This window comes from Bos indicus, chromosome X (genome assembly GCF_029378745.1).
Source record: "Bos indicus isolate NIAB-ARS_2022 breed Sahiwal x Tharparkar chromosome X, NIAB-ARS_B.indTharparkar_mat_pri_1.0, whole genome shotgun sequence".
In the NCBI taxonomy this organism is placed as follows: Eukaryota; Metazoa; Chordata; class Mammalia; order Artiodactyla; family Bovidae; genus Bos; species Bos indicus.
In genome coordinates this window covers 100,194,335-100,217,861 of record NC_091789.1, presented here as the reverse complement: position 1 = coordinate 100,217,861, position 23,527 = coordinate 100,194,335, and the positions used below count along the sequence as shown (strand labels likewise).

General features: G+C 42.5%; 1 protein-coding gene across 8 annotated transcripts in view; it reads left to right on the top strand.

The window, feature by feature from the left end:
* The window catches only part of PFKFB1 (6-phosphofructo-2-kinase/fructose-2,6-biphosphatase 1), a 102,109-nt gene extending 78,593 nt beyond the window's left edge, over nt 1–23,516 (top strand). For 6 of the 8 annotated variants that reach the window (XM_019955719.2, XM_019955720.2, XM_070784079.1 and 3 more), the window contains 7 exons: nt 3,978–4,185; nt 7,624–7,770; nt 13,434–13,538; nt 18,704–18,833; nt 21,780–21,842; nt 22,632–22,696; nt 23,045–23,516. In XM_019955719.2, coding sequence (XP_019811278.1) covers nt 3,978–4,185; nt 7,624–7,770; nt 13,434–13,538; nt 18,704–18,833; nt 21,780–21,842; nt 22,632–22,696; nt 23,045–23,104 — 778 coding nt within the window. In that variant the 3' untranslated portion in view covers nt 23,105–23,516. The remainder of the gene's footprint in view (nt 1–3,977; nt 4,186–7,623; nt 7,771–13,433; nt 13,539–18,703; nt 18,834–21,779; nt 21,843–22,631; nt 22,697–23,044) is intronic. The other 2 variants (XM_019955718.2, XM_070784078.1) reach the window with 2 other exon arrangements.
* Nucleotides 23,517–23,527: the final 11 nt, after the last annotated feature.

Below are 23,527 nucleotides of genomic sequence, written 5' to 3'. Positions count from 1 at the left end.
CCCAAAATGAAGTACTTGGGTGCAATTTCAAAAACGACAGAATGATCTCTGTTCATTTCCAAGGCAAACCATTCAACATCAGAGTAATCCAAGTCTATGCCCCAACCACTAATGCTGAAGAAGCTGAAGTTGAGTGTTTCTATGATGACCTACAAGACCTTCTAGAATTAACACCAAAAAGAGATGTCCTTTTCATCATAGGCGACTGGAATGCAAAAGTAGGAAGTCAAGAGATAACTGGAGTAACAGGCAAGTTTAGCCTTGGAGTACAAAACGAAGCAGGGAAAAGGCTAACAGAGTTTTGCCAAGAGAACGCACTGGTCATAGCAAACACCCTCTTCCAACAAAACAAGAGACAATGCTACACATGGACATCACCAGATGGTCAACACCAAAATCAGATTGATTATATTCTTTGCAGCCAAAGATGGAGAAGCTCTACACAGTCAGCAAAAACAAGACCAGAGCTGACTGTGGCTAAGATTATGAAATCCTTATTGCCAAATTGAGACCTAAATTGAAGAAAGTAGGGAAAATCACTAGACCATTCAGGTATGACCTAAATAAAATCCCTTACAATTGTACAGTGGAAGTGACAAACAGTTTCAAGGGGTTAGATCTGATAGACAGAGTGTCTGAAAAACTATGGAATGAGGTTCGTGACATTGTATAGGAGGCAGTGATCAAGACCATCCCCAACAAAAAGAAATTCAAAAAGGCAAAATGGTTGTCTGAGGAGACCTTACAAATAGCTGAGAAAAGAAGAGAAGCTAAAGGCAAAGGAGAAAAGGAAAGACATACCCATCTGAATGCAGAGTTCCAAAGAATAGCAAGGAGAGATAAGAAAGCTTTCCTCAGTGATCAATGCAAAGAAATAAAGGAAAACAATAGAATGGGAAAGACTAGAGATCTCTTCAAGAAAATTAGAGATACCAAGGGAACATTTCATGCAAAGATGAGCACAATAAAGGACAGAAATGGTATGGACCTAACAGAAGCAGAAGATATTAAGAAGAGGTGGCAAGAATACAAAGAAGAACCATACAAAAAAGATCCTAATGACCCAGATAACAATGATGGTGTGATCACTCACCTAAAGCTAGACATCCTGGCGTCTGAAGTCAAGCGGACCTTAGGAAGCATCACTATGAACAAAGCTAGTGGAGGTGATAGAATTTCAGTTGAGCAATTTCAATTCCTAAAACATGGTGTTGTTAACGTGCTGCATTCAATATGCCAGCAAATTTGGAAAACTCAGCGGTCACCACAGGAGTGGAAAAGGTCAGTTTTCATTCCAATCACAAAGAAAGGCAATGCCAAAAACTACCATACAATTGCATTCATCTCACACACTAGCAAAGTCATGCTCAAAATTCCCCAAGCAAGGCTTCAACAGCATGTGAACCATAAACTTCCAGATGTTCAAGCTGGATTTAGAAAAGGCAGCAGAACCAGAGATCAAATTGCCAACATCTCCTGGACCATAGAAAAATCAAGAGAGTTCCAGAAAAGCATCTACTTCTGCTTTATTGACTACATCAAAGCCTTTGACTATGTGAATTGCAATAAACTTTGGAAAATTATTAAAGAGATAGGAATACCAAGCCACCTTACCTGCCTCCTCAGAAATCTGTATGCAGGTCAAGAAACAACGGTTAGAACCAGACATGGAACAAGGGACCGGTTCCATATCGGGAAAGGAGTATATCAAGGCTGTATATTGTCACCTTGCTTATTTAACTTATATGCAGAGTACATTATGTGAAATGCCAGGCTGGATGAAGCACAAGCTGGAATCAAGATTGCTGGGAGAAATATCAATAACCTCAGATATGCAGACGACACCACCCTTATGGCAGAAAGCAAAGAAGAACTAAAGAACCTCTTGATGAAAGTGAAAGAGGAGAGTGAAAATGTGGCTTAAAGCTCAGCATTCAGAGAACTAAGATCATGGCATCTGGTCCCATCACTTCATGGGAAATAGATGGGGAAACAATGGAAACAGTGACAGACTTTATTTTCTTGGGCTCCAAAATCACTGCAGATGGTGACTGCAGCCATGACATTAAAAGACACTTGCTCCTTGGAAGAAAGCTATGCCCAACCTAGACAGCATATTAAAAAGCAAAGACATTACTTTGACGACAAAGGTCCATCTAGTCAAAGCTATAGTTTTTCCAGTAGTCATGTATGGATGTGAGAGTTGAATTATAAAGAAAACTGTGCACAAAAGAATTGATGCTTTTGAACTGTGGTGCTGAAGAAGACCCTTGAGAGTCCCTTGGACTGCAAGGAGATACAACCAGTCAATCCTGAAGGAAATCAGTCCTGAATATTCACTGATGCTGAAGCTGAAGCTCCAATACTTTGGTCACCTGATGTGAAGAACGCACTCATTGGAAAATACCCTGATCCTGGCAAAGATTGAAGGCAGGAGGAAAAGTGGGTAACAGAGGATGAGATGGTTGGATGGCATCACTGACTCGATGGACATGAGTTTGGGTAAGCTCCGGGAGTTGGTGATGGACAGGGAGGTCTGGTGTGCTGCAGTCCATGTTTCAAAGAGTCAGACTAGACTTAGCAACTGAACTGAACTGATAATTTTTATTTTAAATTATAAATGATGGGGGTATGCTGAGAAGAAATAGAAAATGTCATAGTTTTGATGTGAACTACCTCTAAATGATTCACATGATCCGGGCTTAAAAAAATCTTCGTAGAGAGAGTGAATATACCTACTCTTGGAGGATAGATGCATAGGAGCTCAGCTTTGGAAACCAGGGAAAGAACATCTTTTCAAGGAAAGAGAACAGTACCTTGTAAAGGTCTAGTTAAGTCTGAATAAAAAGTAGAGGAGTACAGAGAATATTTCAGCAAAAGCATTAAGCCTGAAATGAAACAAAGTTATGAGCATGGACATGGGACACTGAGGTGAGGCCAAGCACAGCCAATGTATGAAGGCACCTAAAATGTCACAATAAGCTAAAGAATTTGGAGTTTATCCTAGTGCCACTCAGAACCTAGTGTCAGGAACAAGACAACAAGGTGACATCAGACATTTTCCACCTAGGCTCTAAGAGTCATAGGTTGAAGAGTTTGACATCAGGCAAATCACTTCCTCTCTCTGTGTTTCAGTTTCCTCACCTATAAACCAGAGATTATAGTCTCCACTTCCTAGAATGGCTATGAGGATTTATGGAGTTTGAAACCTCCCACCCCTGCCAGATGCGCACACACACACACACATGAAATGCTCAGCAAATGCAAATGGCCTATGAGATGTAGGCAGTCAGGGACAGGCAGTCAGGCACAGTTGGCAGCTGCTTTTTTTTTTTTTTTTTTTGCTTTATGCAATAGATGTTTATATCAGAATATTAGGTGAGTTCTATTTTAAAATGTATTAGAAGGGCTGAATAATTTAAAGGGCCTACCCTTGCCAGAGTTCTTTAGTGACATGAAGAGATCTCCAGGTATTTCAGATATTTTTAAAGCATATTTGTAAGCATGACAGCAGATGCTCTGACTCTCAGACGTGAAAGAACAGTGACCATACCCTGTGCCTGACTGCCTGTCCCTGACTGCTTCCAACATCTCATAGGCCACTTGCATTTGCTTCCTGCTTGACTGTTGGAGGATTACTGTTTCTCTCTCAGTATGTCAGCAGTGTGAACCACAGAAGAGAGAATACTAGATGCATGGAGTGTAATGAATGAAAGTAAAAAAACAGTCTGGCTCAAACTGAGACTGAAGAAAGGAGACAAAGGGAGATGGTAGCAAGCAGTGAGCTCCTCAGGGTGGCCAGGAACCAAGTTTCTAGAACAGGTATGCAGAACAAGGCAAGGCTAGAGGAAAGGTAAGTGAGAGCTGTGTTATGGAGTAGGCTTGAAGGCAGGGTGTGTGGTTGGGGCTTTCTCTTGGGATCAGCTTCTCCAACATCAGCTCCTGAGCTGCCCTTGCTCCTGCTTGGACTGGCCCAGCCACCTGTCCTACATCAAGATCTTCGACGTGGGCACACGCTACATGGTGAATCGTGTGCAGGACCATATCCAGAGCCGCACAGTCTACTATCTCATGAACATTCACGTCACACCCCGCTCCATCTACCTATGCCGGCACGGTGAGAGTGAACTCAACCTCAGAGGCCGCATTGGAGGTGACTCTGGCCTCTCAGCTCGGGGCAAGCAGGTAGGGAAGGCCCCATGAATTCTGAAATGTTGACTGGGCTGGTTCAAGTGGGCCACAAGTTGGTGGGGTGGCTGCTGACTGGGTCCTGTGGGTGGAGGGACTCAGTGACAAGGTAAAAGCAGGTTCTGGCCACTCCTGCTCTTCCACCCCATTAACCACTCAGTCTTGACCCATCTTTGCATGGCTTCCATGTGCCACCAGCAACTCTGATGCTTTGGTCCTGGAATACCAGGCCTTCCCAGACCACTTGCTCCTCCAACCCCATTAAAATAAGTATTGTCTCTCCTGCCTAACTGGTCCCTTCATTTTTCTCACAACTCTGTGTCTTCATTTGTGCAGTTTCCGCCATGGAGGCTGCCCTCCTCTGTCCCTCCTGTCAGCTGATGACCATCCTTTGCATAGACAGCTGCCCTGAAGTGCCCCACACTTGAATCCATCTTCTCCTGCATTACTCAGGGCTGATGCTATGTTCCCAAACCCCCACTGCAGGTCATCACAGAGTTGACTCTTGTCCCCCACCAGTCACCACTTCTTTCCTACCCTCCCTTCTCCACCTTTTCCAGGACCCATCTCCTGCTCCATGGGCTGACCCAGGAAGCCCTCCCCTGTCCTCTCTTGCCATCCCAGGCAGGTCACTTGGGCTCCATACCCCCAGTTCTGGCCCATCTCTGACTTTCATGGTGGGAGTCTCTTTTCTGAGTGAGTGAGTCAGTGGAAGTCGCTCAGTCTTGTCCGACTCTTTGAGACCCCATGGACTATACACTCCATGAAATTCTCCAGGCCAGAATACCAGAGTGGGTAGCCTATCCCTTCTCCAGCGGATCTTCCTGACCCAGGAATTGAACTGGGGTCTTCTGCATTGCAGGCGGATTCTTTACAAACTGAGCTATGAGGGAAGCCAATGGTGGGAGTCTCTTCTTTCTAATCAAGAATAATGACCTGTATGTTATACTTGCTGCCCAAATAAAGAGACACATTTTCCTGCATTTGGCCCTCTCCCTGGGCTTGTTAAAGGGGCTTCCCAGGTGGCTCAGATGATAAAGAATCTATCTGCAGTGCAGGAGACCCGGGTTCGATCCCTGGGTTGGGAAAATCCCCTGGAGAAGGGAATGGCAACCCACTCCAGTATTCTTGCCTGGAGAATTCCAAGGACAGAGAAGCCTGGCTGGCTACAGTCCATGGGGTCACAGAGACGGACACGACTGAGTGACTAACATTTTCACTTTCACTAGGCTTGTTAACATAGGTATTGTTCTTGCTAGGAGGATGACTTGGGGTGGGATAAGAGGGAAATGAGGTGCAGGAGGGAAGGAGCTCCCTCTTTTATTGGGCACCTCTGCACATTCATGGCACCATGTACTTCCACATGTGTGGCCTCATTTAATCTTCACAACTCTGTGAGGTGGGCATTGCCATCACTGATTTATGGAAGAGGAGGCTGAGGCCCAGACAAGAACAAGAAGTGGCCTCTGGCCACACATTCAGTAAAGGACAGAGCCAGGACTGAAAACCAGGCCTTCCTGCTTGCCCCTCAGCCTCCCCCACTACAGAGCTGGCAGTGCTGCAGGCAAGTCATCATACCAGAAGCCTCAGTCCTCCTGGCTCCTTTTCTGTTACTTTCAGACTGGCAGTATCCCCTCAAGGTGGACTCTGACTTCTGACTATTACCTCTCTCACTCCTCAGAGCAGAGTCAGAGGCCATAGAGATGCCACCCAAGCCTGTGGCACCACCTACAGCCAGGGGTCTCTTGGTTGGGGCTGTCCATGGCCTTGCCCACACAACTAAGCACCCAGTTTGGACACATGGCCATCTCCATACAATATGCCTCCTCAAACAGAAATGTGTACATGTACATGCACATGCCTGGCTCCAACTTTCATGCTAAAGAGTACAGTGCAACATGCATGGTTTCCAAAGTATTTTCCCATCAACTGTCATCCACAATCGAGCACAGTAGCTCTCACTATGTAATAGAGAGCACTCTGGTGGCTCCCCATCTACTGTCTAATGTGACACTCATAGAAACCAGGCTGGGTGAGCTAATGCTGTTTGCATGCTACAGTCAGGAGATACAAAGCCAAGGTGGGCCCAAGATATGCCCCCAGGCCACAAAGGGACCCTGTGATGGAGCTGGGGTAGATTAAACCCCATCACTTGTCTCCCAATCAGGACTCCTTCCACCAGAGCACACTGACTGTTGACTCATAATCCATAATTAGAATGTGTGGACACAATGCCTATATTTGTACATAAAAATGTGTGCCTGTATCTGTACATTTGTGCAGATGTTCCCCACACATCATCTTGATTAAAAACATGCCTATCTGCAGAAGAAGAGTGAATCAGTTGCTCATATGCACTTCCACAAACCTAAGTGGTTCCTTTTGGTGCTGTCACTGTTTCCCTCACTGGATGGGTTGTCTATACATATATATATATATATATATATATATAAATTTATTTTAATTGGAGGCTAATTACTTTACAATATTGTATCAGTTTTGCCATACATCAACATGAATCTGCCACGGGTGTACACGTGTTCCTTATCCTGAACCCCCCCTCCCACCTCCCTCCCCATACCATCCCTCTGGGTCATCCCAGTGCACCAGGCTGTGTCTTGAGAACTGGCCACCCCAGCACCCAGCACATGCCCACACACACTCAGTAAATATTTTAATACCCTTAGAATCTTAGTACCAGGTCCCCTGCTCAAGCAGTGACCTTTCACAAGGTCAAAGAGAAATGTCCCCCACATCCCACCCACATACACTTCCAGACCACACTCCGAGTACCCAGAATCCTAGAATTTCCTGCCCAGAGTCTGCTTCCAGTAGCTATATGGGGCCTGTCCAAGAGTCTGTTCACATGAGAACAGGACATGTCACAAAATCTTTCACACCTAGGGAAAGGAATGGCCAAGGGGTCACTGTTTGTATGTCATGGGGATTGGGGATATGATATAGACAGAATTTGTTCCTGTGACTGGATTATCCATAAGCATGTACTTAAGATGCCTAGGAGTACAGGATGTAGCAGAAATGGGAAAATAAGGGAGGTGAACTATAAGTGGAGTGCTTCCATTTGTACTTTTGTCCCAGGCCCACAAATGTTAGAAGTGAGCTGTTTGAATGAATGAATAACCAAGCAGGAGGTTCTATGAACAAGCTTCAGTGAACACACACACACACACACACACACACACACACATGCACATATACACACATAAATACACATATTCTTTTCTATTCCCTTGGTCCTTAGTCATGTGGGCAAGAATATGACTTTTCGTAAATTGGAAACATTTAAACTCTACTCCTCCTTGTTCATTATCACTCCATTATTTGTGGTAGATCTAAATTTATTCTCATGGTCACCTTGTCTTCTTTCATCTCTCTTTCTCCAATCCTCTCCTCCTTTGCACCCCCACTCCTCAGTATGCCTATGCCCTGGCCAATTTCATTCAGTCCCAGGGTATCAGCTCACTGAAGGTGTGGACCAGCCACATGAAGAGGACTATCCAGACAGCTGAAGCCTTAGGCATTCCCTATGAGCAATGGAAGGCCCTGAATGAGATTGATGCGGTGAGATGGAGGGGGATGGATTCCCTGGTGGGTGGTGACTCTAGACTTATCCCCTGGGTTGCCTTTACTCTGCCTCATATGCAGAACCTAATTAATTCAACAAACTTTTCTTGTGCTAAACACTGTTCTGTGCCTTGGGGATCCAGTGAAGTCCAGAACAGACAAGGTCTTCACTCTCATGGAGCCCAAAGTTAGACAGTGAATAAGACATTGCATTGCATGCAACAAAAGTTTGTGAGAGGGGAAATACAAGGATCTGCAGAGTCTCAGAAGGTGAGGATATCCTTGACAAGACAGTGGTAGAAGATTTGGAAGGAAAATTTCCTAGAAGCAGGCAAAATGGACTGGGGTAAGGGAATAATTTTAGTTCAAGGAATAAGGAACAGTTCATGTGAAAGCCCAGAGGTGATAATAGAGCATGGCATGTTCAGGGAACTGAGGGAAAACAGCAGAGAGTCTGAGGTGATTGTAAGGTCTGGAGAGAAGGGAAATGAGGTTGGAAAAGAAGAGAGCTTATAGGGCTTTATAGTCCATATTAAGGGATTTGGATGCTACCCAAAAATGGGAAAACATTGATGTGGTCTAAGTCAAGGAGGAGTGGGCTACCATGTGCAAAATAGATAACTAGTGGGAAGCTGCTGTATAGTACAGGGAACTCAGATTGGTCCCCTGTGATAACCTAGAGGATGGGGGTGGGGAATGGGAAGGAGGCTCAAGAAGGAGGGGATATATGTATACTTAAAGCTGATTCACTTTGTTGTATAGCAGAAATCAATGCAACATTGTAAAACAATTATCTTCCAATTAAAAATTATTTTTTAAAAATTTACCTTCCTCACCAAAAGGAGGAGTGGGCTGAATGTGATTCACATTTTCTTAAAGACCATGCTGTGAAGACTCCACCCATGACTCCATCATGATCATGTCTGGAGACTAGGTGGGAAGAGGGCCAGAATGAGAATGCATACCAGTATGGAGATGACTGCATTAGTCTAGGCAAGAAGTGAGGGTGTGATGGACCAGATGTGTATTGGAGATGAAATGAAGGAAAAACTTAGTGAATATTTCATCTGAGCCTCATGACATGACAGTCTTTCTTTAGAGTCAGGTTTTTCTATGAGCTCTTTAAGAAGATATTTCCTCTCCATTGTCTCACCTGCACTATAGGCACATTTACATCAGGTAACAGCCCACAGATTATGATTGTTAGATACTAAAGTAAAAGCTTCACCACAGATGTAGATAACTTCTGTGTAGGTAGGTTAACCTGATTGCCTGCTAGATAAATACAGGAAGTATGTGTGTGCATGCATAATAACATATATACTCAACTACAGATGTATAGAGACACACATATTTAGAAAATGGATGTACAACATTGTTATACATATCACATATATTATTATAGAATACATGTGAGACAACTTTTCATCATAATAGTTCAGTTATTGTTTGTTTCTGGCACACACGTGGTATAAGCATTTATTGGATCCCTATTCCATTTCAGACTCTAGAATAGTGCTAGAGAGAGAAATTGGTTTCTGTCTTCATTGAATTTTCAGAAAAAAATAGGGTAGTCAGAGGAATACAAAACAGCATGTGTGATGCAGACTCTGATAGGCTAGAATGTGGGCATCTGACCCAGCCATGATCTGCCTGGAGGAAGTGATGCCTACTTAAAACCTGAGAGCTGAGTAACAGTGAGCCAAGTAGAGAGGATCAGGAATCATGCAAAGAAAGCAGCATAAGCAAAGAGGGAATTGTGTATGTGTATAGAGAAGGCAATGGCAACCCACTCCAGTACTCTTGCCTAGAAAATCCCATGGACAGAGGAGCCTGGAAGGCTGCAGTCCATGGGGTCGCTGAGGGTCGGACACGACTGAGTGACTTCACTTTCACTTTTCACTTTCAGGCAGTGGAGAAGGAAATGGCAACCCACTCCAGTGTTCTTGCCTGGAGAATCCCAGGGACGGGGGAGCCTGGGATTAATTAATCTAAGCAATATTAATTATAGGGTAATATATTCCATTGATTGTTTTTTAAATGTGTCTTGTACATTCTATACTAGTCTCTTTTACATATATTATCTCTAATATTCAAAATACTGTTGTGAGATAGTTATAATTATCCTCATTTTGCAGATGAGGAAAATAAAATTCAAAGAAGTTAGGCGATTTTCTTTAAGTCAATAAGGAATCAGAGGTCACTTCCACAGGCAACAGATTCCCAGCATGCCTCAGAATAGAAAGTCAAAGCCAATCTGGAAGGACTTTGTGAATATACAGAGTGCACTTTCTCCCATGGGCAGTGTCAGATGCAGGTTTTACACTGCCTATCTTCTTGTAGGTTGGGGCAGGGGTGAACCTAACTCCTAAGAAAAGCCTGGTTGGTGGCTCAAAAGACAACCAGAGCCCATTGCTTCACTACAGGAAGGTCTAATTGGAATCTACCAAACCAGAAGGGAATCTTATAAACCCAACATTGATCCCACCTCTAACAACAGACACCTCACTTCTGTGGATTTCTTAGTGAGAACTCATTCTTTAAGAGCCCTTAATTCCTTCTTTGGGTCAGGAGAGTGTATATCCCCAAGGACCACTCTGAAACTGAGGAATTTGCTAATTCTTGCATTCTGAGAGAGGTCTGTGGATACCTATTTCTTTATCTGCCACAGGTCCTGGAGAAAAAGTGTAGGCAGAAAGGATGGGAAATGTGATAACATTGAAAAGCCCTGTTGTGGATGTGTACATACACATGCACTTGTGTACACAGTCACAGACATCCACCACAGGTATGTTTACACTCACAGATATGCATTTCACAGACACATAGACTAACTAGTCAAGCACAGGTTTCCTCTCAGACACATCTACCAATCATATGTGCACCATTCATGCACACACACACACTTACAGACAGACACACCTAGAGGTACATATCACATTCACTGTAGATACGCATGCAATCTTTGCATATATTTACATCACATAGATACATAGAGGCATACCATGGACACACTAACAGTACAGACATACAGCCTCAGCCATATTACCACAGATTCACACAGACCTCAGACATAGACACATAGATACTCACACATATGTTTATAGATATACACATTTCAGAGACACACACACCACAGACACACTGAGACCCACATGAAGAGACAGACCACAGAGACACCTATGCACACACATTCTTAGATGATGAGACATCCTTTATATACATACATATACTCATACTTATATATATATATATATATACTTACATATATATGCTGACACAAATGCACAACCAATAGCATAAGACCTTAAACATACCAAAAATATACATCATGAGCAAGCTACACACACACAAACACAGTCACAAATTCTTAAACCCACAAATTTATAAAAATACACATATATGTACAATGTACACCTATAAACCTGCTAGGATAATCATAGAGAAACACCACAGATACCCACCATGCACTCAGCCTGAACACACCTATGCACATGCACTCATTCTCACATCCACACAGCTACATACCTTGTGCACACATATACACATATACCAGACAACAAATAGAATGTATTGTCTCCTTCCACAGGGGCAGTAAAGTGAAGTAGTGAAAGTGTTAATTGCTCAGTTGTGTCCAACTCTTTGCAACTCCATGGACTATAGTCCACCAGGAAGAAGAAGTGGCAAGTATACAAAGAAGAACTATACAAAAAAGGTCTTAATGATGCAGATAACCACAATGATGTGGTCACTCACCTAGAGCCAGACATCCTGGAGTGTGAAGTCAAGTTGGCCTTAGGAAGCATTACTACCAACAAAGCTAGTGGAGGGGATGGAATTCCAGTTGAGCTATTTCAAATTCTAAAAGATGATGCTGTTAAAGTGCTGCACTCAGTATGTCAGCAAATTTGGAAAATTCAGCAGTAGCCACAGGATTAAAAGGTCAGTTTTCATTCCAATCTCAAAGAAGGGCAATACCAAAGGGACTACCATACAATTGTGCTCATGTCACATGTTAGCAGGATAATGCTCAAAATCCTTCAAGCTAGGCTTCAACAGTATATGAATCGAGAACTTCCAGATGTACAAGCTTGGTTTAGAAAGGGCAGAGAAACCAGAGATCAAATTGCCAACATGTGCTGGATTGTAGAAAAAGCAAGGGAATTCCAGAAAAATATCTATTTCTGCTTCATTGACTATGCAAAAGCCTTTGACTGTGGATCACAACAAATTGTGGAAAATTCTTCAAGAGACGGGAATATCAGACCACCTTACTTGTCTCTTGAGAAACCTGTATGAATGCCAAGAAACAATAGTTAGAACTGGATATGGAGCAATAAAGTGAAAGTGAAAGTGAAGTCATTCAGTCGTGTCCGACTCTTTGCGACCCCATGGACTGTAGCCTATCAGGGTCCTCTGTCCATGGGATTCTGCTGGCAAGAGTACTGGAGTGGGTTGCCATTTCCTTCTCCAAGGGATCTTCCCAACCCAGGGATCAAACCCGGGTCTCCCGCATTGCGGGCGGGCCCTTTATCGTCTGAGCCACCAGGGAAGCCCACATGGAACAATGGACTGGTTCAAAATTGGGAAAGGAGTACGTCAAGGCTGTATATTGCCTCCCTGCCTATTTAACTTATATGCAGAGTACACCATGCAAAATGCCGAGCTGGATGAAGCACAAGCTGGAATCAAGATTGCTGGGAGAAATATCAACAATCTCAGGTATGCAGATGATACCACTCTAATGGCAGAAAGCAAAGAGGAACTAAAGAGCCTTTTGAGGAGGGTAAAAGAGAAAAGTGAAAAAGCTGGCTTAAAATTCACATTCAAAAACTAAGATCATGGTATCTGGCCCCATCACTTCATGGCAAATGGATGAGAAAAAAGTGGAAACAGTGACAGACTTTATTTTCTTGGGCTTCAAAATCACTGTAGACAGTGACTGCAGCCACGAAATTAAAAGACACTTGCTCCTTGGAAGAAAAGCTATGACAAACAGACAGTGTATTAAAAACCAGACATCACTTTGCCAACAAAGTGCATATAGTCAAAGCTATGGTTTTTCCAGTAGTCATGTATGGATGTGAAAGTTGGATCATAAAGAAGACTGAGTGCTGAAGAACTGATCCTTTCAAATTGTGGTGCTGGAGATGACTCTTGAAAATCCCTTGGAAAGCAAGGAGATCTAACCAGTCAATCCTAAAGGAAATCAGTCCTGACTATTGATTGGAAGGACTGATGCTGAAGCTGAAGCTCCAATACTTTTGGCCACCTGATTTGAAGAGCTGACTCATTGGAAAAGATTCTGATGTTGGGAAGGATTGAGGGCAGGAGGAGCAAGGGGTGACAGAGATGGTTGGTTGGTGGGGTGATGAGAGGGTTGAATAGCATCATCAAGTCAATGGACATGAGTTTGAGCAAACTCCAGAAGATAGTGAACAATAGGGAAGCCTGGTGTGCTGCAGTTCATGGAGTTTTAAATAACTGTACTCGACTAGTGACTGAACAACAACAGACAGCAGACCCAAACCTAGAGGTGTGTTAGCAGAAACCCAGGTGCTTGTGTGCTAATGTTCCACGATCATTGGCCTCAGAACTACGGTAAAGGCTGTGGAGATTTCAACTTGTGAAAACTTTTGTCCCCAAATAATTTTTCTCAGGGTGTCTGTGAGGAGATGACCTATGAAGAAATCCAAGAACACTACCCTGAAGAATTTGCACTGCGAGACCAAGATAAATACCGCTACCGCTATCCTAAGGGAGAGGTAAGATTTGGAGGGGTGGCCAGACTCTTAGGACTCCTCCCCAGTATCTTTATTCCAACTACCAGGATTCCATATTTCCCCAGACAGCTTTAGAAACAGGGTAAAGCAAATTTTGCATCTTCCATCCCACAAAGCACATGATTATCTGGCCCTGGGCTCTCTCATTCTTGGCTATAAGCAACATATTCCTCTTTTTAAAGGCTGTACATTTGCCCGTTTATTTCCTTCTTTCAGGAAAGCTCACTTTATCCTAGACTTTGTCTTTAATATTCTTTCACTAATGGCATCCGAAATATTTTAATGTACTTTAATTTTCTGACACTTTATTGCCAAGTTGCCTAAAGTTCCAGCCTTTCTGGACTGTGAGTTGGAGTCCCAAGTAACAATGGCTAATGGTTTAACCAACTCTTCTTCCACCATATGAGCCAGATTATCAGTTCCCTATTCCCATGCGGTGGTGAATCCTCATTGCTTTCAACCTAGCCTCCATTTAGCCAGTTTCACATGTTAGAATATTTATTAGTCATACTCCATTTCTGATACAGATTCCTGGGGGAAATTATCAGAAAGCAGAATATTAGAGAAGATGAAATGATAGATATCCTGTGTTACAAAGCACTTTAACATTTGTATTTTCATCTTCAGAAATGACATTATGAAGTCAGTGACTGTGACCTCATTTTCCTTTTCATATTTTAAGGTTATATTATCAGAGGCATACAAATTTAAAGCAATTATATCTCCTATGTAAATTGTATATTTTATAATATAGTGAGCAAGCCTCTTTCCCCGCTAATAATGCTTCTTTTATATGATACTAAAATTTTATCTGCTCAGTATTTGGTTAGTTACTTACTTTCAACTTCTCTGTATAGTTTTGTTTTGTTTCCTATAGACAACATAGAGATGGGTTTTGTTGGTTTTAATAAACACTGGAAATATATGACTTTTGAATGGCAAGTTTGGTATACTTTTATTTTAATTACTGACTTATGTGAATTTGTTTCTATTCTCTTATTTTGAGCTCTCTAGGCTTGGTTATTTTTTGTCTTTTCCTCCCTTTAGAATTGATAAAATTTTCCATCTATGTTTGAGTTATGCAATCTCTTTCCATTCTTTTAGAGTTACTCTTAACATTTTAATATGTATGACTGACAAAATCTAAAAATCAATATCTCTACCTGCCTCCTGAACCAGTATAAAAACTTTACAACTCTGGTCACTCCCTCTCTTATATTGTTTGTTGTTTTTTATTTTACTTACTTCAAACTTGTGTCTTATTCCCTAAATGAATTATTATTCTTAGTATTAAATTTATTATTGTAAGCACAGCTTACTCAGTGAGTGTTAATTGAATGAATGCTTGCTGAAGCACTTCAATTTATACCAGTCTATCAGAATACATCACTATTTGTCCCTATAATGCCAACATATTGTATTTTGGGGTTAAATTGACATTACCAAAGTAAAATTATTATGAATTCTAGATAAAATAGAATTATTTCCAAACAATTAATAAACTTTGTACCCACACAGATGGATTTTTTCTTTTTAAAAAATTTTATTGGATTATAGTTGATTTACAATGTTGTGTCACATATACATATACTTATTCTTTTTCGGGCTCTTTTCTCATATAGGTTATCACATAATATTGAAGAGTTCCTTGTGTTATTCCATTGGCTCTTACTGATTATCTATCTTATATATAATTGTGTATGTCTATTAATCCCAAGTGCCTGACTTATCCCCCCTCCCACATTTTTCCTTTGGTAACCATAAGCTTGTTTTTGATATCTGTAAGTCTGTTTCTGTTTTCTAAATAAGACTATTATATCATTTTTAAAATTAGATTCCACATATGCGTGATGTCATATAATATTTGTCTTTTTCTGTCTGACTTCAGATAATCTCTAGGTTCATCCATGTTGCTGTAAATGGCCTTATTTCATTCTTGTGATGGCTGAGTAATATTCCATTATATATGTTAATTAATATATACACAATGAAATTTATATGTATACAATGGAATATATTAATATTCAATTCATCTGTTTATAGACATTTAGGTTCTTCTTCTCCATTCATTTGTGTTGATAGACATTTAGGTTGCTTCCATGTCTTAGCTTTTGTAAATAGTGCTACAAAGAACATTGGAGTACATGTATCTTTTTGAATTATGGTTTTCTCCAGATAAATGCCCAGGAGTGGGATTGCTGGGTCACATGATAGTTCTATTTTTAGTTTTTTTAAGGAACTCCATTCCCATTCTGTTCTCCTAGATGGATTTTATATAGTAGAAATTAGGGGAAATCACTTATCTAATTAAAATATAATTTTTACTAGCTAAAAAGATATTGTATATAGTCAGTGTTTATTTAGATTAAACCACATATTTACCAATTCCTTTGATCATTCTTTCATGTTACATCTCAGGTTTTCCTTCTGAGTTAAATGTCTATCTTTTTTTAGAATTTTCTTTAGGAGGATCTGTTGGTAGTAGACTCACCTTTCCTTTTGTCTAAAAATGTCTTTTGGAGGGGTGGTCCTCAATCCTAGATGGTACTTTGGCAAGGTATAAAACACTAGGAACACCATTTTCTCTCTGGAGTTATCATCCCCACTGTCTTCTGGTTTCTAACATGGCTAAGAAGTCTCCTACCAGTCTAATTGTTATTTCTTTTCTCTCTGGCTGCTTTTAGGGTCTTTGGGTCTCTATTGCTTTTAAGTTTCACTCTGATATGTCTAAATATCAATTTCTTTTAATTTATCTTGCTCAGAATTAATTGGAATTCCTAAATCTGAGAATTGAGATTCTTCATCAATACTAGAAAATTCCCAGGCATTATATCTTTAGCTATTCCTCTCTCATATTTTCTTTATTATCTCCTTCTAGAAATTCAACTAGATATGTGTTAGTTTTACCTCTATGCTTCATGTCTCCAAACTTCTTATTTTCAATCTCGTTGCCACATTCTGGGTAATTTCTTCAGCTCTGTCTTCCAAAACATTTTATTTAATGCTCTGCATACTCTACCCATTGAGATTTCCATTTTAATGAATATATTCTTCATTTATAAAAATTCTACTTAATTCTTTTTCAAATCTGGATCTTTTTTTTTTTTTTTGGAAGTATTTTATTTCTCTTTATTTTTTTTTTTTTTATTCTTCCAATTTTATTTTATTTTTAAACTTTACATAATTGTATTAGTTTTGCCAAATATCAAAATGAATCCGCCACAGGTATACATGTGTTCCCCATCCCGAACCCTCCTCCCTCCTCCCTCCCCATACCATCCCTCTGGGCCGTCCCAGTGCACCAGCCCCAAGCATCCAGCATCATGCATCGAACCTGGACTGGCAACTCGTTTCCTACATGATATTTTACATGTTTCAATGTCATTCTCCCACATCTTCCCACCCTCTCCCTCTCCCACAGAGTCCATAAGACTGTTCTATACATCAGTGTCTCTTTTGCTGTCTCGTACACCGGGTTATTGTTACCATCTTTCTAAATTCCATATATATGCGTTAGTATACTGTATTTATGTTTTTCCTTCTGGCTTACTTCACTCTGTATAATAGGCTCCAGTTTCATCCACCTCATTAGAACTGATTCAAATCTCAAAAATATACAAGCAACTCCTACAGCTCAACTCCAGAAAAATAAACGACCCAATCAAAAAATGGGCCAAAGAACTAAATAGACATTTCTCCAAAAAAGACATACAGATGGCTAACAAACACATGAAAAGATGCTCAACATCACTCATTATCAGAGAAATGCAAATCAAAACCACTATGAGGTACCATTTCACACCAGTCAGAATGGCTGCGATCCAAAAGTCTACAAATAATAAATGCTGGAGAGGGTGTGGAGAAAAGGGAACCCTCTTACACTGTTGGTGGGAATGCAAACTAGTACAGCCACTATGGAGAACAGTGTGGAGATTCCTTAAAAAACTGGAAATAGAACTGCCTTATGATCCAGCAATCCCACTGCTGGGCATACACACTGAGGAAACCAGAAGGGAAAGAGACACGTGTACCCCAATGTTCATCGCAGCACTGTTTATAATAGCCAAGACGTGGAAGCAACCTAGATGTCCATCAGCAGATGAATGGATAAAAAGAATACATTTGAATCAAATCTGGATCTTATATTCAATAGCATCTTATTTCTTCCTTGCATTTTTGAGTCAATCTTTTACTTCTCTAAAAATCTCGAGAATATTTATTTTATATTGTGGATCCTTTATCTTAAGTTGTTAGAGTTCTTGTTGTTTCTGCTTATTTTTACTTATTATAGCTTATGTTCTGTGTATGTTATATGAGCCTCAGTTTGACAAAAATTTATCTGTGGAAAATCCATGCAGCCTCAGTTGAGAGAATCTAGAGAGAATTTACATTTGCTTTTTCCAGACACTCCTGGAAGCAAATGACTTGAAATCACTTTTTATTAAACTCTCAGCTTAGCATTTTCTGAAACACATGGGTAATATAATTCTGAACCACAAATCTATCTAACAATATGTTTGGGGTTATACATTCTTAGTGGAGGCTTTTCCTAATTTTTTCTACCAAAAGTGAGGCAGACATATTTTCTTATTGTTTCCCTTTGCCTGTGGATATATTTTTTAGTTTATAATTTTATTGAGGATGTAGTCCTTTGAAGGTCCCAGATAAATCCCTACCCTATATACACCTAAGGTTTCATCTCATATTTCTATTATGTTTTAAAAGCTCAAGGCTCTTGAATACTGTGATTGGCAAATGTCCCCATGGGAATTATGGCTTCTCTATCCATTTATCACTCTTTTCCCCAAGTTTTTCTTCATTTGGGAACCCTATATTCATAATGTTTTTTTTTTCTTGAAAGATCAGCAATGCAAACATTTATTTTATCCAGCTTTTCTAGGGATTTTTTAGTGGAAAGTTTTATTATTGTTATTGTTATCTATTCCACTATATTGATTGCCCCATTTAATAGATGAAAAAGTAAGGCCCCAGGAAAGAAGGAAGGGAGTTGCCCAAGGTCATACTGCTGACTAACAACTGAACTGGCACCAAAATCAAGTTTTCCTGATTCCTGGTCTAGAGTTCTTCTCCTCAGGGCAAATGTGCCTCATCTCCTCTTCTTACCCAAATGTTTCTCTCCCTTTCAGTCTTACGAGGATCTGGTCCAGCGTCTGGAGCCAGTTATAATGGAGCTAGAACGGCAGGAAAATGTATTGGTGATCTGCCATCAGGCTGTCATGCGGTGCCTCCTGGCCTACTTTCTGGACAAGAGCTCAGGTACCACTTTTCTCTCTGTTCCTGGCATGGGAGCTGCATGTAAGTTGAGACTCTGACAACAGAAACTGGTGGTTTTTATCTTAATAGTTAAGAGTACAGTATTTAGAACAAGGGTGCATGAGTCCAATTTCTTACTCTGTCTCGTGATACCTTTGGCAAATTACTTTAACCTCTCCCCGGTGGCTCAGTGGTAAAGAATCTGCCTACAGAGCAGGAGCCACAGGAGACGTGGGCTCGATCCCTGGGTCAGGAAGATCCCCTGGAGGAGAGCACAGGCAACCCACTCCAGTATTCTTGCTTGGAGAATCCCATGGATGGAGGAGCCTGACAGGCAACAGTCCATGGGGTCGCAAAGAGTCAGACACAACTAAAGCAACTTAGCAGGCAGCAGGCTCTGTTCTCAGTTTCCTCATCTGTAAAAAAGAGAGAATGATTAAGTTTAAATAAATTAATATATGTATAGAGCTTAGAATAGTTCATGACACAAAGTATGGGCAATATAAGTATTAGCTGCTACTATTAATATCAGTGTTATTATGAGTTAACATTTTCAAAGCCAACCTAAACAGTCTTTTTCAACCTGAGAAAGCTGAGCCAGTATTTCTCAGAGACATGCTGTCATCAGGTGGAATGGGACTTCTTGTGACTTTTTTTTTTAACTTTTTGGCCACATCGTGCATGTGGCATGGAGGCTCTTATTTCCCTGACCAGGGATCCAACATGCCCCCTGCAATGGAAGCATGGAATCTTAACAACTGGACCACCAGGGAAGTCCCTAGTGTCTTGATTTTGATTATAGGTTTCTGTCTTTGCTCTAGGGATGATTTCTCAAAGATAGTGGTGTTTTGATTTTTAAATGATAATTTCTTTTTATTAAAAAATCTGGATATTTTAATTTACGGAGTATCTACACACTGATTACAAATTGCAAGCTAGGGCAGCTGGTCTGGCAAGGGACTATCATGTCACCTCCAGGTGTGAAAGTCTGTTTCTGACATGGAGGCTGAAGTGTTGGCATCTCCAGGATACTGGAGTAAGGATATGTGAGAACAGTGCAAAGTCATATTTGAAGTATACAATGTCCTGCAGACTTGGATCTTTTCTATGATGCTAGCTTTCAAACAAAGGGCTCTATAATATGGAGTCATCTAGAATTGGAACTGGGGGGACTTGAGAACTTGACATTGGACAAGTAATTTCCTTTGGTTGGTCCTCAATCTCCTCAATGGAAAAAAGGTGACAGGGGATGGGGTGGTGCTGCTGGATTTCTGATGCTGTTCACATCTGTACTGCTCAGTACTATTTCTGAGACTGTGAGGCTGGCCCTGTAACCCTGACTGTGCAGAAGAGGAAATGGAGGCTCTGAGAGATGAAGTGACTTACCCAAGATCATAGGGCTCAGTGGGGCAGAGAGAGGCACTAATCTCAGGTGCATTCCAGAGGCACCTTATCTCAGACACATGTGGGGTTCATGGGAAGCACATGAATCTCCCATTTGCACACTGCTTTACCCACATACTACCTGCTTTCATGAACAGGCCATGCCAGCTTCTCACAGCTGTCCTAAGAGCTGGCTAGGCAGGACTGGGCACATGCTCTTTACTGCTATTGCTAAGGTAAGGAAACTGAAACTCAGGAAGATGCTGTGACTGAGAACTCAGATCCATAGGACCTCAGAGCTGGGTCCAATCCTGTGCTATAAGAGATAAGATCTTTGAAGACCAGAAAAAGAAAAGGCAGGGTTGAGATCACTTGTCTAGGCAGTGGCAGAACTGGGTCAGAGACCTCAGGCAAGTTGCTTCCCTTTTCTGAATCTATTTTGTCATGCATGAAGTGAGGAACAGTAACTCCCATAGAGTGTTAGTGAGAACGGAGTAAGGTAGTGGACCAAAAGCACTGGACCCAACACCTGAAGATGATGATGACAAAGGCAAGGAGGAGCAGATTGGTTGCCCAGGAAATCTTATGTGTCAGGAGGCTGGGTGGGCTGTGGCAGGCCTGAAAAGCCTAGCATGACCCTCAGGGCCAGGGAGGCCATGACGGGCGGGTTCTGGCTCAATGAAGGGAGATGGAAAGCTGAATATGTTTCCTGGGTGATCAGGAGGGTGGGTGTTTACAGAGAGGAATGAGAGGTGGGAGTGTCACCACACACCACTACGCATCCCTCGAAGGCAATGGCAGCAGACTGCAGTGGTCAGAGCACACATTTGGGCTCAAAGCAACCTGGGTTCCAGTCCCAGCACTGCCACATTCTGGCTGTGGGACTCAGGGCAAATGTCTTCCCTCTCAGAGCCTCAGGGTCCTCATCCATGGAATGTGCCTGGTCATCTGCTCCCTTGAGGCTATCTGGTGATTGCCGTCAAGGCCACGCAAGTCATTGCGTGCAAATCATCAGGAACTGAACACAAGTGAATCAGTGAATACTTGTCCATCAACAAGAGTCCAGGGAGTCAGAGGGCACAGGCCTGGGCTGGGGAGAAAGCTGCAAGAGCTGCCAAGGTGCATGCACACCTCAGCCAAGGCCCTGGCACATAGTAGGGCCTCAGAAAACACTGGCTGGGACCTGTTGTGACCTTTAGGGTGGGGGACCCCGTGGAAGGACTGAGTATGGGTGGGAGGGAGGCTTGTCTTGGTCTCATGTCTGCCCTTCAGTTGAGGAGGTCGGCCACCTACACAGTGCCAATCATTGGTTTCTGGGGACCCAGGGTCTGTCCCCGATCCCCAGTACCTGCAGTCCTCCTTGTTCCTGAGGCCTCTCTGCTCTCTTCCTCCCTCCCCACTGGGCTCTCAGCACTGCCCTCTGAAGAGTGTGGGGGAGCAGGACCCAGGTAAAGACATCCATGGGGAAGGGGGTGGAAGGGAAGAGTGCTTTAACCCTGGAGCCCCAGAGAGGTGGTGACATCCCTAGCATCCTGCCTCTGAAAGCTGCTCTCTCCTCCTTTCCAGATGAGTTGCCTTATCTCAAGTGCCCTCTGCACACAGTGCTCAAACTTACACCTGTGGCTTATGGTGAGTGCCCCCACCTTCATCTGCGGAAAAGTATATAGACGCTATGAGCATGCCTGCAGTGCCTACCATTTGTCCAGCAAAGTCCTAAGAGAAATTCCCTGGGTAGATAGTTAGATGTCTTGGTAGAGGCAGGACTGGTGGTAGCAAGATGACAATGGGGGAAGGACTTAGGTAGCCTCTAAATCTGGGATGTGGTGCCAGCTTTCTCTGTCTCTACCAGAGCACCAATCAGGGCTTCCACAGGTTTTGGGCCTCCTATGCCAGCTCCAAACCCCAATGATACCACCCTCCTCTTTCTTGAGGCTCCCCAGAACTACCTTGTGGCCTTCCACACCTCTGATCTTTCAGTAACCACATAGTTCTCAAAATAAACTTTACCTGGGGTTGGTTGCCCCAAGGTAGTGGCCCCAAGATTCTTTTAGCACTTCAGCACCTAACACAGCTGGGAGGCTCCACAGAGCTCCATCCTTATCACACAGATTAGGTTTCTGTCTCACAGAAAAGACCTGGGGAGTGGGGCAGAGATCATCTGTTCTCAATTCTCATTCCCATTGACAAGGGAGGCTCAGCGAACACTGAGACTATTAGGGGCATAGCCTGCCTTTTAGGCCTGATGCCTTCCCCAGACATCACACAGCTGGTCTAAATTCCCCTCCATAAAGGGCAGCTGTAATCTGCACACAGCATGGAGCTGGGGGTGTGGGTGCTTACGGGGAGAGGGAGTGATACCTCAGGGGAGACCTGTGCTCACCTGGGTGGCTTATGGATGACGGGTTGTTCTTTTCCGAGGCTGCAAAGTGGAGTCCATCTACCTGAATGTGGAGGCTGTAAACACACATCGGGAGAAGCCTGAGGTAGGTAAGGGACTCTGTGGCTCAAGCTGGGGTGTTGTTAAAGCACCCTCCCCTGCAGAAAGGCAGCTCCAGTCCCACAGAGCTTGGGTGTTTCCACCAACATGTAGAAAAACCAGCACCCAGAAATGTAGGAACTGCAGACCAGACTTGAGATACCGAGAAGCAGGGCTAGAGCAACCCTGCCTAAAAGGACTCTGGCTGAAGTTCCCCCAGGCTTGCCTAAGGAAAGAGTCAGGATCCAGGCCTGGCTAAAAGAGGGGAGCCTGGCACTGAGAACAAGAGACAGGGAAGGGTCGGGGCTCCAGACTACTGGTTCCTTCCTACTAATACTAGATTCTTTCCTCTCAGAATGTGGACATCACCCGGGAACCTGAAGAAGCCCTGGACACTGTTCCTGCCCACTACTGAGCCCTTTCTTAGACATCAAACTGCCTCTGTCCTTTCTTGGGTTCACCTTTAGGAGCTGCTATTATTGCTCTTTTCTTACACTGAGAACACTCTGAACTTGGCCTCACTGGAAGAGACCCACTTCTAGTAAAGAAACTCCAAAATAGGCCTTGATTTCTAGCTATAAACAAGGAGCTGTCTAGCTCAAGATGAAACTTGTTCCTTCTTAATTCCTATTCCCTGATCAATAAAGACTTCCCTTACTGCCTACAAAAGTAGAAAGGAGGTCATTGTGAGGCTTCTCCTACAAGATTTTCTTAAGATCCTGACCTTATGAAATGGCTCTGGTGCTGTGGGGGTATGGACTGGGTGAGAATTTCCTGGATAAAAGGGCTCTGGAGAAGCATCTCCAAATATGAAGGTGGAGCATCCATGTGCATGCCT